The 12720-nt window shown below is 38.2% G+C and overlaps 1 protein-coding gene across 1 annotated transcript; it reads right to left on the bottom strand.

Moving 5' to 3' along the window:
* Nucleotides 1–1480: 1480 nt before the first annotated feature.
* Nucleotides 1481–11861, bottom strand: LOC104779217 (surfeit locus protein 1-like; the record flags this gene model as incomplete). The annotated part of the gene is made up of 7 exons (XM_010503591.2): nucleotides 1481–1661; nucleotides 4332–4343; nucleotides 6164–6244; nucleotides 6342–6617; nucleotides 6726–6932; nucleotides 11425–11651; nucleotides 11811–11861. Coding segments are annotated over 7 exons (1035 nt in total), but the record flags the coding sequence as incomplete, so codon positions are not given.
* Between the last annotated feature and the right edge of the window lie 859 nt (nucleotides 11862–12720).

Genomic DNA, 12720 nt, shown 5'->3' with positions numbered 1-12720 from the left:
TGTTTTGGCTGGGAAAGAAGAATATGGAATCCACCATGCTGGTATGCTTGAAGGATGGTTTGGTATCAGTTGGTGGAACAGGAGAACTTTTGTTCTTCTCATTACTACTCTCACTGTGTTTGCTCCCTTGACTTGCTTCAAGCGTATTCGAAAGTTTTTTCTGTTACAGAGAATTTGTTGTATCTGTGGTAAAGGTATGAGTCTAATGGCTTGTGCTTTCTTGCATATTCTTTGAGAATCACATCTGCTATATCAGTTGCTCTAGCTGTTGTCTTTCTTCTCATCACTGCGGGGATTCCTATCATAAAGCTGTTTACCTATGGTTTGATGATGCCAAGACTTCTGCCTAATCTCACTGACTTGTCTTCGTTCTGGAGACTCTTCACGGTAGGCTATGGGTTCACTTTGGAGCTATATACCTTCTGACTGCATTTGTGTGCTGTCTTCTTTACTTTGTAAGCTGCTGTCTTGAACAAAGCTGGGCAAGTTGATACACAACAAGTAATATTTTCATTTTATCCCCCATTCATAAGCTTCATTTTTCTTGATTTTTTAGCTGATCTACTAAATCCCTGTTTCTTAGCTAATAGGACATGAACTGTGATTTTGATTTCATGAGTTGTTAAAACAAATTTAAGCCATTAGTTTCATTTGGTAACATAATAGAATGTAATCCTTTTCCATTTTTATAAAATCTTAAATGTTTAAACATTTATACTACTTCTATTCTATTTACAAAATTTTAATTTCAAAAAACTATATTTAAAAAACAAGAGACTCAAAATTATATCCTACCATTGGAGAGGATAATTTTAATTAAGAGTTTAAGGATTCTTATTTTATAAACAGTACATAATATATTTATTAAAAATTAAAACCCGTTGAGGTTGCCCTCAGGCCTTCAGACATTGTTCTACAATCTATTGTTGACTTGTTGTCTACGTAATAAGGTGATACGTTAATGACCCTGCAAGAAAATAAAAGCAAAACAGAGTACATATGTTGATTACTTGATTACACTTGATACTACAATTGTAAGATGGACTTTGAGCAATAATTCAGAGAGCATGTAGCCAAATTGAACTTAATACTTGCTTTTACAAGCCCAATTTTACCAAAATCTGAGAAACAAAAACTATGCACTAAACTGGGTCTCTAGAAGATACAGATACTGGCCAGAGAAAGACAAAACTTTTAGAACCATGAGGGGTCTAAACTGGGTCTTAGTGCAGATGATGAGCCGGAGGAGAGCTTAAGCATTCAGATATCCATGTGTACAGTCTATTAATGACTTATTGTCTAGGTAATACGGTGATACGTTAAGATGACCCCGCAAGAAAACAAACGCAAAACAGAATACATATGTTTGAATAATAGATAGTTGATTGATTTCTTCCTTTGGCCGTAGAACTTACATATCTGGATCATTAAAACAGGACTGCAAGTAAACCAAATTGCATAAAAGATTGGAGAAGAATGACTAAGGACTGAGAAGATTCACATCTTTCGAACTGATTCCTCCGCAGATGTGTTCGTTGGAGTCGAGTTTAGTGACACACCCAACACCAATTGTGTCTATTTGACTAAATAGGATACGAAGACTGTATATTTTGGTAAGTATATAAAAGAAAAAAATTACTGTGAAGATAGGAATAGAACGGCTCACACTTATTATTAGGATGATACAAAGTATATATACACAAGCGTGAGAACCCTAGGGTATTAGACAAATAAGCAAACCTAGATACAATATAATATTTACAAATCAACCCCGTAATACTCCCCCTAAAGTTGGCGCATGTAAATCACAAATGCCCAATTTGCGACGCAGATAATCGAACGCTGGTGTACCAAGAGCTTTAGTAAAGATATCTGCAAGCTGTTGAGTAGTATGAACATATTCCGTGGCAATCAAACCCTTTTGAATCTCGTCACGTACATAATGACAGTCACATTCAATGTGTTTTGTTCGCTCATGGAAGACAGGATTAGCCGCAATATGCAGAGCTGTTTTTTTGTCGCAATAGAGGCTAAAAGGCTCTGTCGAAGATACACCGAAATCAGCAAGTAGACCACGTATCCAGGTGAGCTCAGAAGCCGTGAAAGCCATAGCCCTGTACTCTGCTTCTGCAAAAGACTGAGACACAACACTATGTTTCTTAGTCTTCCAAGCAATAGGAGACCCACCCAACAAGATAGCAAAACCCGTGAGAGAGCGACGAGATATCGGACATGTGGAAAAATCCGAATCACAAAAACCCGAGACGTGTAAGTCACCATCCGCAGTGTATAAAATTCCTTTACCAGGATTGTTCTTGAGATAACGAACAACGCGCAGCGCAGCCCACCAATGTTTCAACCAAGGTTGGTGCAAGAACTGAGCCAGTACATGAACCGTGTACATGAGCTCTGGCCGAGTAATCGTCAGATACACCAACCGTCCAACCAAACGACGATATCGCTCCGGAGTGTCAAAATACTGACCCGTATCTTCTTCCAACTTATGATTTTCAAGAATAGGCGTACACACAGGTCTCCCACCTAACAAACCACATTCATTGATAATTTCCAATGCATATTTCCGCTGAGACAAGTAAATGCCCTTAGATGACCGAGCCACTTAAATCCCCAAAAAATACTTAAGAGTACCCAAATCTTTCATATGAAAGCATTGACTAAGATACCCCTTAAAACTGCAAATAGCGTCTGCGTCATTGCCACCGATAAGAAGATCATCTACATATACAATCACATAAAGACACATCTTCCCGCGCTTTAAAGCAAACAATGAGTAATCCGCATAAGACTGTGAAAAACCATATGCGAGAGAGCATTTGTAAGCTTGGAGAACCAACACTGAGGTGCCTGCTTCAAGCCGTATAGCGACTTGCAGAGCTTACAAACTTGATTTGGACCTGAGGCTTTGAAACCTGGTGGAAGTTTCATGTAAACTTCTTCTTCTAAATCCCCATGTAGAAACGCATTATGAACATCCATCTGGTGTACAATCCAGTTCTTAACAGCAGCTACTTTGAGAAACATTCTTACCGTGGTTAACTTGACAACCGGTGCAAAAGTCTCTTTATAATCCTTCCCTTCTTTTTGTCGATTTCCCATAACCACCAACCAAGCTTTATGACGCTCAATTGTACCATCCGAATTATATTTAATTTTAAATACAAAATGGCAACCAATAACTGTTTTTCCCGGTGGTAAGTCTCCGACATCCCATGTATGTTGGTCCTCTAAAGCATCCACCTCAAACTTAACAGCATCTCGCCACACTTGGAGTTGAATTGTCTCATCATATGTATCATGTTCAATTTCAGCCGAGATAACAGCTAGGAAAACCGCATGAGCTGCAGAAAAATGCTCATTGGTGACATAATTAGCAATAGGATAAGTGACCGTACCTGAGTTAGAAGATCTGGCAGGGGCAGAAGAGGGTGATGGGGCAAGGTCGTTTGTCAGTGAGTGATATGAAACCTCATAACCCTGCAATCGCTTGCATGGTATTTTCTGTCTATGACCCCGTCCAAGTTGTTCAGTCTGTGGTTCAGCAACCTGTTCCTGTGTCAAAACCGGAGTCGCAGCATCAACGCTCCCCCTGTCGTCAGCCACCGTATGGGGAGACTCGCCGCGATGTTCAACGGAGGGCAACGTAGGCGACACTTGTTCCCCTACTTCCACTAACACCTGTGGTGTTGGTCGGAAATCATCATCAGAAAACAACAGCGGAGCTGAAAGAGATGGTACAATGTCACTCGCAGTAGGAGACATTGTGGCAAAAGGAAACACCATCTCTTCAAATTGCACATCGCGAGAAACAAAGAAATCATTCGTCTCTAAGTCGTACATAGTCCAACCTTTTTTCCCATACGGATAGCCTAAGAAGACACATTTGCGACTCCTTTCCCCAAATTTATCCTTATCCCAATAAAGCTTGTGTGCAAAGGCCAAACATCCAAACACCTTCAAACCATCAAATGAGGGTGGCTTGCCATATAACATCTCGTAAGGAGTTTTCCCTTGCAATAACGGTGTGGGAGTTCTGTTGATAAGATGACTTGCAGCAAGAACACATTCTCCCCAAAATTTTACCGGTAAGGAAGCCTAAAACATCAAGGAACGTGCGATGTTAAGAATATGCCTATGTTTCCGTTCCACACGGCCGTTCTGCTGCGGTGTATACACGCAGGACGTCTGATGCAATATCCCTTCCTGATCAAAATAACGTTTTAAACATGTGAACTCGGTACCGTTGTCAGAACGTACTGCACCCACCTTTTTATCAAACTGACGAGTGACCATAGCACAAAAATTCTGCAAACACACGGACACCTCTCGTTTTTCAAGCAACAAATAAATCCAAACAGCACGTGAATAGTCATCCACAATGGTTAGAAAATAAACAGCTCCTGACATAGACGGAGTACGGTAAGGTCCCCAAATATCGCAATGGATTAAATCAAAAATAGCACTAGCTTTATTATTGCTTTCAGAAAAAGAATCCCGAGTCTGTTTAGCTCGATAACAAATATCACAACCCCCATCGGTGTCAACAGTTTTTCCAACCCCACAAATACTAGATAAATAAGACAAAACATGATCAGAAGGATGCCCAATACGTCTATGCCACAACTCACGTTGATCACTGCCTGTTGTTTTGTTTGCTTGTCCGCCAAGAATCCCTCGGAATTTGTAGACCCCATCACACTTTTCACCCGCACCAATCATCTTCAAAGTACGGTCATATGGTGCGACGCACCAGAATCTATGATCATATCCGTCTTAACAGAAAGTTTGGATGCAGAAGGTGCTGTTTTCTGTTGATTAAGAAAACTGATCAAAGATGTAATCTGCTCGTCATGAAGTTGCAGGAGAGAAGCTCGATCGAACTCTTTACGAGTAGTTGCTGCTGAGTTCGCAACGGGCTGAGCAAGTGCTGAATTCGCAGTCCCAACCTCCGCAGGATGAGTCTGAGCCACGTTTGCACGAGCCAGATGCGAACCTCTCCCTCGACCGAAGCTTCCAAACATTCCTCCCCCTCGCCCAAAACGTCCTCGACCTCCTCTGTTTCCGGCTCCTCTTCCTTCTCCATAGTTTCTACCATGTTCATCCCACCAGTCTGGATATCCTTTGATCTGAAACCAGTCGGAGATAGCATGACCGTATTTGCCGCAGTGTGTATATGTGACGTCCTTTTCATGGTATTGAAACTCTCCTGTTTTGCCTTTGTTCCCACTTTGAACAGCGAAGCCAACTGCATCTACATGTTCTTCCTTGTTGCGAGTGATACCTTGTTGTCTTTCATCTCGCACCACACGCTGATAAACTTGAGACAATTTCAACAGTGGCTCCATGTTTGTTAGTGTGGAGCGTATCCCACCAACACGAACATCATCTAAACCCATCAAAAATTGATGTGTTCTTTCTTCATCTCTTTCTTGTTCAAGTTGTGCAGCAAGCTCACCACACGAACACGACTTCAAAGGCCTGTAAACCGCCAGCTCATCCCACATCTTCTTAAGTCTCCCAAAATAAATCATCACACTATCTCCTTGCTGTTTGCAATTAGCCAACTCTGTTTTAAACTCATGCACTCTCAGTCCATTCCCAACCGAGAACTGCAACCTCAAGTCTTCCCATAATGTGTGTGCATCATCCACCATCGAAATCATCGTTCTCAACGTCGGCTCGACCATATTTATCAGCCATGCCACTATCATTGAATTAACAACCTCCCACTGCTCAATTTCTTCAGCCACAACCGGTTTCTCTGCACATGCTTAGACCAATCTTCATAATTATCCCCTTTCAATTGCACCGTGGTAATCAAGCTACCAGGTCCTTCAGACGGATGCAAGTAAAGAGGCGAAAATGTTGAGATTTCAGACACCCTCACAATCTCTTTACCTTTCCCTTCACTAGTCGTAATCTTCTTTGTCATGATCGAAACCGTTCTCAAAAACTATCAGAGGTTTGGATCTAGGATGGCTCTGATACCATGTAAAGATAGGAATAGAATGGCTCACTTTTATTATTAGGATGATACAAAGTATATATACACAAGCGTGAGAACCCTAGGGTATTAGACAAATAAGGAAACCTAGATACAATGTAATATTTACAAATCAACCCCGTAATAATTACTAGAATCAACATTGGCTTACTACTATAAATTGTATATTTTTCCAAAAGAATCAGTTTGGCCTTGCCAAAGCAAAACAGGGAGCTCCAAAAACTGCACATATAAACAATCACGTGCACCACCATTAAACAAACTAAAAGACATGAACCAGTAACGAGTGAAACAAAGTTGAAGTTATGTTGTTAATTACCATAACAACGTGTGGTAGTAATAGCCCAGTGGTAACTCTTTACTAAGGATCAAGTTCACAGCGTCTCTTGGAACTGGATAAGGTTTGCTTTCATCCATATCTATGTGGTTACTCTCTATATACATTGTGTCGTCACCAAATCCCATGGCTTGACCCAGTTTAGGAACATCAAGGTAGAACCCCCCAAGCGACCTTGGATAATATACTATGGTATATATTCTCGGAGTTTCAGTTTTCCTAATCACACCAACAACTTCCACATGCATAGCCCTAGAGGCATGGACCATGGTCCTGCTAAAAAACCCCCCACAAAACTTTTCTATATGATATCAAAATTTACAATTAACGAGAGATTAGGTACTATTTTTTGAGTTTATGAAGTAAATACTAACCTCAGAAATCATTGGGTTGTTAAACTTATACCAGAACTTCGGTAAGGGATTTTGTAGAGAGGATATTAGTTTATTATTAGCTTTCCGTGACTCATCCTCCGCAGCAGCAACAACAACACCAGGATCTAGAGATTCTAAAGACGTCTCTTTCCAATCGGAAGGAACCCATCCGCGATTTACTAGAACAGGGGACTTCACACTAGTTACAAAAGGAAGAGGCAAACATTATTAAAGCATGTTAGTCTTGTTTTTTTTTTTTAATTGCATTTGAGTGCAATCTTATTAGTATCAAAATCCAAATAAAGAAACGTACAAAATCTGCATCTAGTGTAGATGTTGCATCCAAAGTCCAAACACATACACAATCAACACCTTAATACACAAGCAACAAGATATATCTGAATCAAGATGATATTGACACTACAAGAAAACATGCGTTTTGCGATGGACAAATATGTCGCGAATCCCTCGCAAATCGACAAAAGCGAGAGATTTGCGAGGAATGTTCGTTCCTCGCAACTCGCTTCTTCCAAATTGGTAAGCGTCGCAAATCCCTCGCAACTTTTGCGAGGGAAAATATTCCCTCGCAAACTAATCGCCAATTGTGAGAACATATTTAAAAAGCAATTTTCTCGCAAATGTAGTATCTAGTAAATCCCTCGCAAATTTGTGATGCTTTTGCAATTATTTTTCCGTCGCAAATAATAATAATGGTATAAAAAAATTAAAATTTAAATTGCTGGTTAGCTTAATTAGGATTTAACCGACAATTAGAATTAAACATGTAATTAAGATTAAACCTGCAATTAGAATTAAACCTGTAATTAAGATTAAACCTGCAATTAGAATTAAAATTTATAAGTTATGCAAATTAAACATTACACATTACAATAGAGATCAAGTTCAATACAAATTAAACATTAAACATTAGAAGGGAGATCAAGTGTTCTAAGCTAAACAGTACACATTACACATTAAGAGAAAGAGAGGGAGTCAGGTTGCTTGGCCGCCGGTAGCTTCTCCGCCGGTTGCTTCTTCGGTGGTTGTGTCTCCGGTAGGTGGATCCTCTCGGCAAAACCTTGCAGCAAACTCTGGATCTTTCTCTGCAAGATAATCAAAGTAAGCATCATAACTATGCATCTTCTCCAACTGAGTCGCCTTACTTGCGAGGGTAGCTTCGGCAGCAGCAAGCTTTGCAGCTAGATCATTTATATCTTCAGTAGGAGGAGGCGGTTGTCCAATGTGAGCTGATGATGCTTCTGCTTGCAAGTTCCCAACCCCATATATCCGGTTCTTTTTCTTCGGAGCAACCTGCCAACATAAGAGAGACACACCAACATAAACAACCGTTAGACATTTAGACAATGAACTTGCAAAAAGTAAGCAACATAAACACACCAACAGTTACCTCAGCATATATTTGGTTCTTTGCTGAAAGAGATAACCCGCCGGAAGCACTGCTCTCCACATTATCCCCAGAGAGTAGCAAAGATTTAGCTTCAGCTATCCTCGATGACACTTGATGGTAGATTTTCTCAGACATTCCATCAACAAAAGACCCATCAGGTTTCCTATGAGTCTCTTCTAGGACAAGCAGGAAATCAGGTAGTGGATCACCAGTCTTCTCAGACTAACACAAGAGTTAGACAATGATCAATGCTCATAAACAGTGAATAAACAAGTCTTAACTAAAAAAATTTAAAAGGTATACTTACATGCTTTCGTGCTCGGGCTTTAAAAGATGTCTGACCAGATCGGTGTTTGTGTATTCTGGTGCCATCAGGATCACAGTAACGAGCATTACGGCTGTTGATACTCTTTGCTTCTGACTTTGGTTCAAGCCAAAACTTGACCAAGCCATCCCATATTGTGGGATCAATCCACCGCGGCATTGCTTCATCACCTTTTCGCTTCCACTTACCCTTCCACCGAGACACTTGATCACTCATCCGAGTCTTCAACTTGGTTTCAAACTCACTTCTGACTCTTCCGTTAATGGACGGTCCCAGTTATATGTTTGCTTCAACAAACATCACATGCATTAGTAATTAAAACACAAAATCTATATTTAAAACACATCAAACACAAAGTAAACTTACCACAAAAGTTTCAAACCACCGATTTACAACCAAACCTTGTGTTTGGGTCCAATTGGCATGAGCATGTTTGAAATCTCTTTCAAAAATGACCCGGACAGTAGCAGCCACTGAAGGGTCCTGATCAAACCTACAAAGCAAAGGATAAATCGAATGAGGTACTATGAAACTACAAAAAAAAAATTAGACAGGAGAAGATACTTACCAGAGGGTACCCGGAGGACGCTTAGGATCTAGTTTCGGTAAGGAAGCACGACCGGGACTTGCAAGTAACTCTTCCAAAGTAAAAAATGATTGTTGTGGAGACATACGAGAAGTTGATTGCTGAGGAGGATCATTAGGCATCGCCGGAGAGCTTCCATGTAGATTATCTTGCATCGCCCATGATGTACCTTAAGAAGAAGCGGGAGAAGTTAACCTTTGGGGATGAGCAGAAGCAGAAGTTGTCCTTCGAATAGAGACTGGAGGAGTTAAACCTTGAGAAGAGATGAATCTTCTATAAACGTTTTGGTTTACAGAACCGTGTTGCTCATTAGTCGACATCTGAAAGCAGAACAAAAATCTGATTAGAATTAACCCTAAACCCCCAAATCAAATTCAATCAAAACCCCTCAAAATCATTAGAACCCTAAATTTGAAACCCTAAATTGAATCCCTAAACCCCCAATTGAATCCCCAAATTCAAAACCCTAAAATCGAATTAAAACCCTAGATTTGAAACCCTAAATTGAATCCCTAAACCCCAAATTCAAAACCCTAAAATCGAATTAAAACCCTAAATCGAATCGAAACCCTAAACCCCAAATCAAACCCTAAATTAAAACCCCAAATCAAAACCCTAAATCAAATCGAAACAAAGAGATAGAATAGGAGAGGAGGAGACTTACCGGACCTTGATTAACCGGACGTTGGAGAAGAGGAGGAGAAGGGTTCGAGAAGGAGATAGAAGAGGAGAGGAGGAGAGGAGGAGAAGGGTTCGAGAAGGGTTAACAGGACCTTGGAGAAGAGGCGGAGACTCACCGGAAAAGACAGAAGAGATCGGATAAGAAATAAGAAATCGGAGAAGTCGAGAAGGATTAGGGAACTAGGGTTTTTTTGGCTGCGGATTAGTCGAGGTTTGAGCTTTGCTCAAACTAGGTTTTCTACTTATATAGAAAAACACTGCATCACAAATCCCACACAAATATTGCTAGGGATTAGCTATGGTCTCTCGCAAATCCCTAGCAACAATATTAAAATATGTAATTAATATTTCCAGACTTTGCGAGAGAATTATGAGAGATCGTAGCAAATCCCTCGCAAAGTCTTTTGGGTTTAGGTTTTGAAGTGGCATTTGCGAGGGAATTGCTATGATCTGAGCAATTTGCGATGGATTTGCGACTAATTTAGGGTTTAGGTTTTGAAAATGGCATTTGTGACCTATCTTTGATTATAAATCTTGGATTCACCTTTTTAATCATTAAAAGTATTGTAATTAGTCATAAAGGGTTTAGGATCAAGGGTTTCATGTTGTTATTTGCGAGGGAATTGCTATGGTTTAAGCTTTTTGCAATGGATTTGCGACGCGTTTGCTATGCATCTAGCGAATTACTCGCAAATTTGTTGCAATCCTTGAATATCTAATTTACAAAAACCATCAAAATAATTGTAAAAAATTAGTCAAATGAACTTGCAAGTATATTATAAGGTCATATAAGCTCATCATACTTTCTCTATCATCAAACTTTCCAAAATTGTCCAATTTTGCATCTTCCTCCAATCATAAACTATATTTTGCACTATATCATATTCCATAATTATATAATTCTCCAACAATTTTGTGTTGTACTGCCCTATCTATGATTATAAGTCTTGGATTCATCTTTTTAATAATTAATAGTATTGTTATTAGTCTTTAGGGTTTAGGGTTTAGGGGTTAGGGTTTGAAGTTTTCATTTGCGAGGGAATAGCTACGATTAGTGTTTTGCGATGGATTTGCGATGCATTTGCTATATATCTAGCAAATCTGTTGCAAATATGTCGTAAAACTATCTTTTTAAGTTATAAAAACTATCAAAATAATTTTAAAAGTTAGTAAAATGAACTTTCAAGTATGTTATAAGGTCCAATGTCTCATCATACTCTTTCCAATCATCTTTTAAATCATTAATATTAATGTATTAGTAATGAATTTCAGAATAATTCACCTTATGAACAGATTGAAATATATTTCAGAATAATTATATTAAGTTTTGTAATATTTATAGAAAAATAAATTCCTAATTTTGCAATGGATTTGCTATGGCTATCGCAATTCACTCGCACGTCCATAGCAACATTGCTATGGATACAGTTTTCGCAAATGTGTCGCAATATTACGATTGATTTGCGAGAAAGGTGACCTTCCCTGCGAATTTGTCGTAAATGCCTCGCAAATGAGCAGCGGATTTGTGACGACTGGCTTCCTCGCAATTTTGCGAGGGATTTGCTATGGAGTTTTCTTTTCTCGTAATGTCCTCGCAAATCCACCGCAAATTTGCGAGAGCTGTATTCCATCGCAAGTCGTCCTCGCAAAACGTGTGTTTTCTTGTAGTGTGAGATCACAAAAGCCCTCACCTATTTGGTTCATTTGGGATTGGCAAAAGAGGTGTAATAACATAGAAGCCATTTTTGGAATCTTTGGACTTGGATCTAGGCTTTGGACCAACATAGATCGATCTTTTCACATCGAAAACGCCTTTGCATACGACCCGCTGAAATCCTAACTCATCCACTTTCGTCATTGTACTCAGCTTCCTTGGTTTCGTTTCGCCTTTGCATTGTCGTCTGAAGTCCACATGTTTCTGAAGTCCACATGTTTCTTGGCCTTGAAACAAGAGATCGGGTGTGAACAAGTTCTTTAGCTGATCAAAAGATTCAACTCAATATATATTTATACAGACAAATGAAAAGAGAACAACATATATATCGAATAGGTTAATATATAAATGAAAATCACAGACCACTTCTTCTTGGTGGGACTTATACACCTCCCCGATACCGTAGGTAATAGATCAACTGATTAAGTCTTTATCTAATGTTTTGTTGCACATGGCCTCAGCTCATTATTTATACTATTAAACGAGAAGCACACTTATAGATTAAACAAAAAAGAACATAACATATATCCATGTTGCCAAACAGACACACTTGCCAAAAAAAAAAAAAAAGTTGAACTTCTCTAAAACAATGGTAACAACTATTAAAGAAATAAATGATTAACTTTTTTATACTTGGTTATAGATTTCGTATATATATTTTGATATAAATCATAAATAATTAATTTTGAATATATTAAGTTTTCCAAATATTTTTCTAAATTATATATTAAATGATTTTCTCCTTAAATTTAATTAGAACATACCGTCACTATAAAAAAATTAAAGCCAACAAGGTTACAAAATGAAATTTAAAATATTATAATAAAAACGAAATTATTTCTATTAATAATTCCTTGAATTTATAGAGTTATTAAAATTTTATAAAATAATAAGAGATTTCCGCAATTAATAACATACCAAAAATGTAACTTATTATTTAACAAGATATGCATAACAAATGAATCTAATTAATTTCGAATAGTATTTTTGAAAATAACTTAACTTAAATTTAAATAGATGATTTATTTTAAGAAATCTTGAAATAAAATCAGTAATTATTTACCAAATTTCTAAAATTTAGGGATTATTTCTAAAACTAACCTTATATATTTACTCTCATTGGTTTAATAGGAAAATCTAGACAATTAATTCAAAATCCAAATCTAATTATCCATATAGATTCAAATGTTGTATATGCATTAACTGAAAAAAGAAGTTTTTAAAAGATTTTATATAGATTTTTTTACTTTTAAACGTAAAGGTAAAAATGTTT

The sequence above is a fragment of the Camelina sativa genome, chromosome 3 (genome assembly GCF_030686135.1).
Source record: "Camelina sativa cultivar CO46 ecotype springtype chromosome 3, ASM3068613v1".
Lineage (NCBI taxonomy): Eukaryota > Viridiplantae > Streptophyta > Magnoliopsida > Brassicales > Brassicaceae > Camelina > Camelina sativa.
Note: the sequence above shows the minus strand (reverse complement) of the source record. Positions and strands in the feature narration are given on the sequence as shown.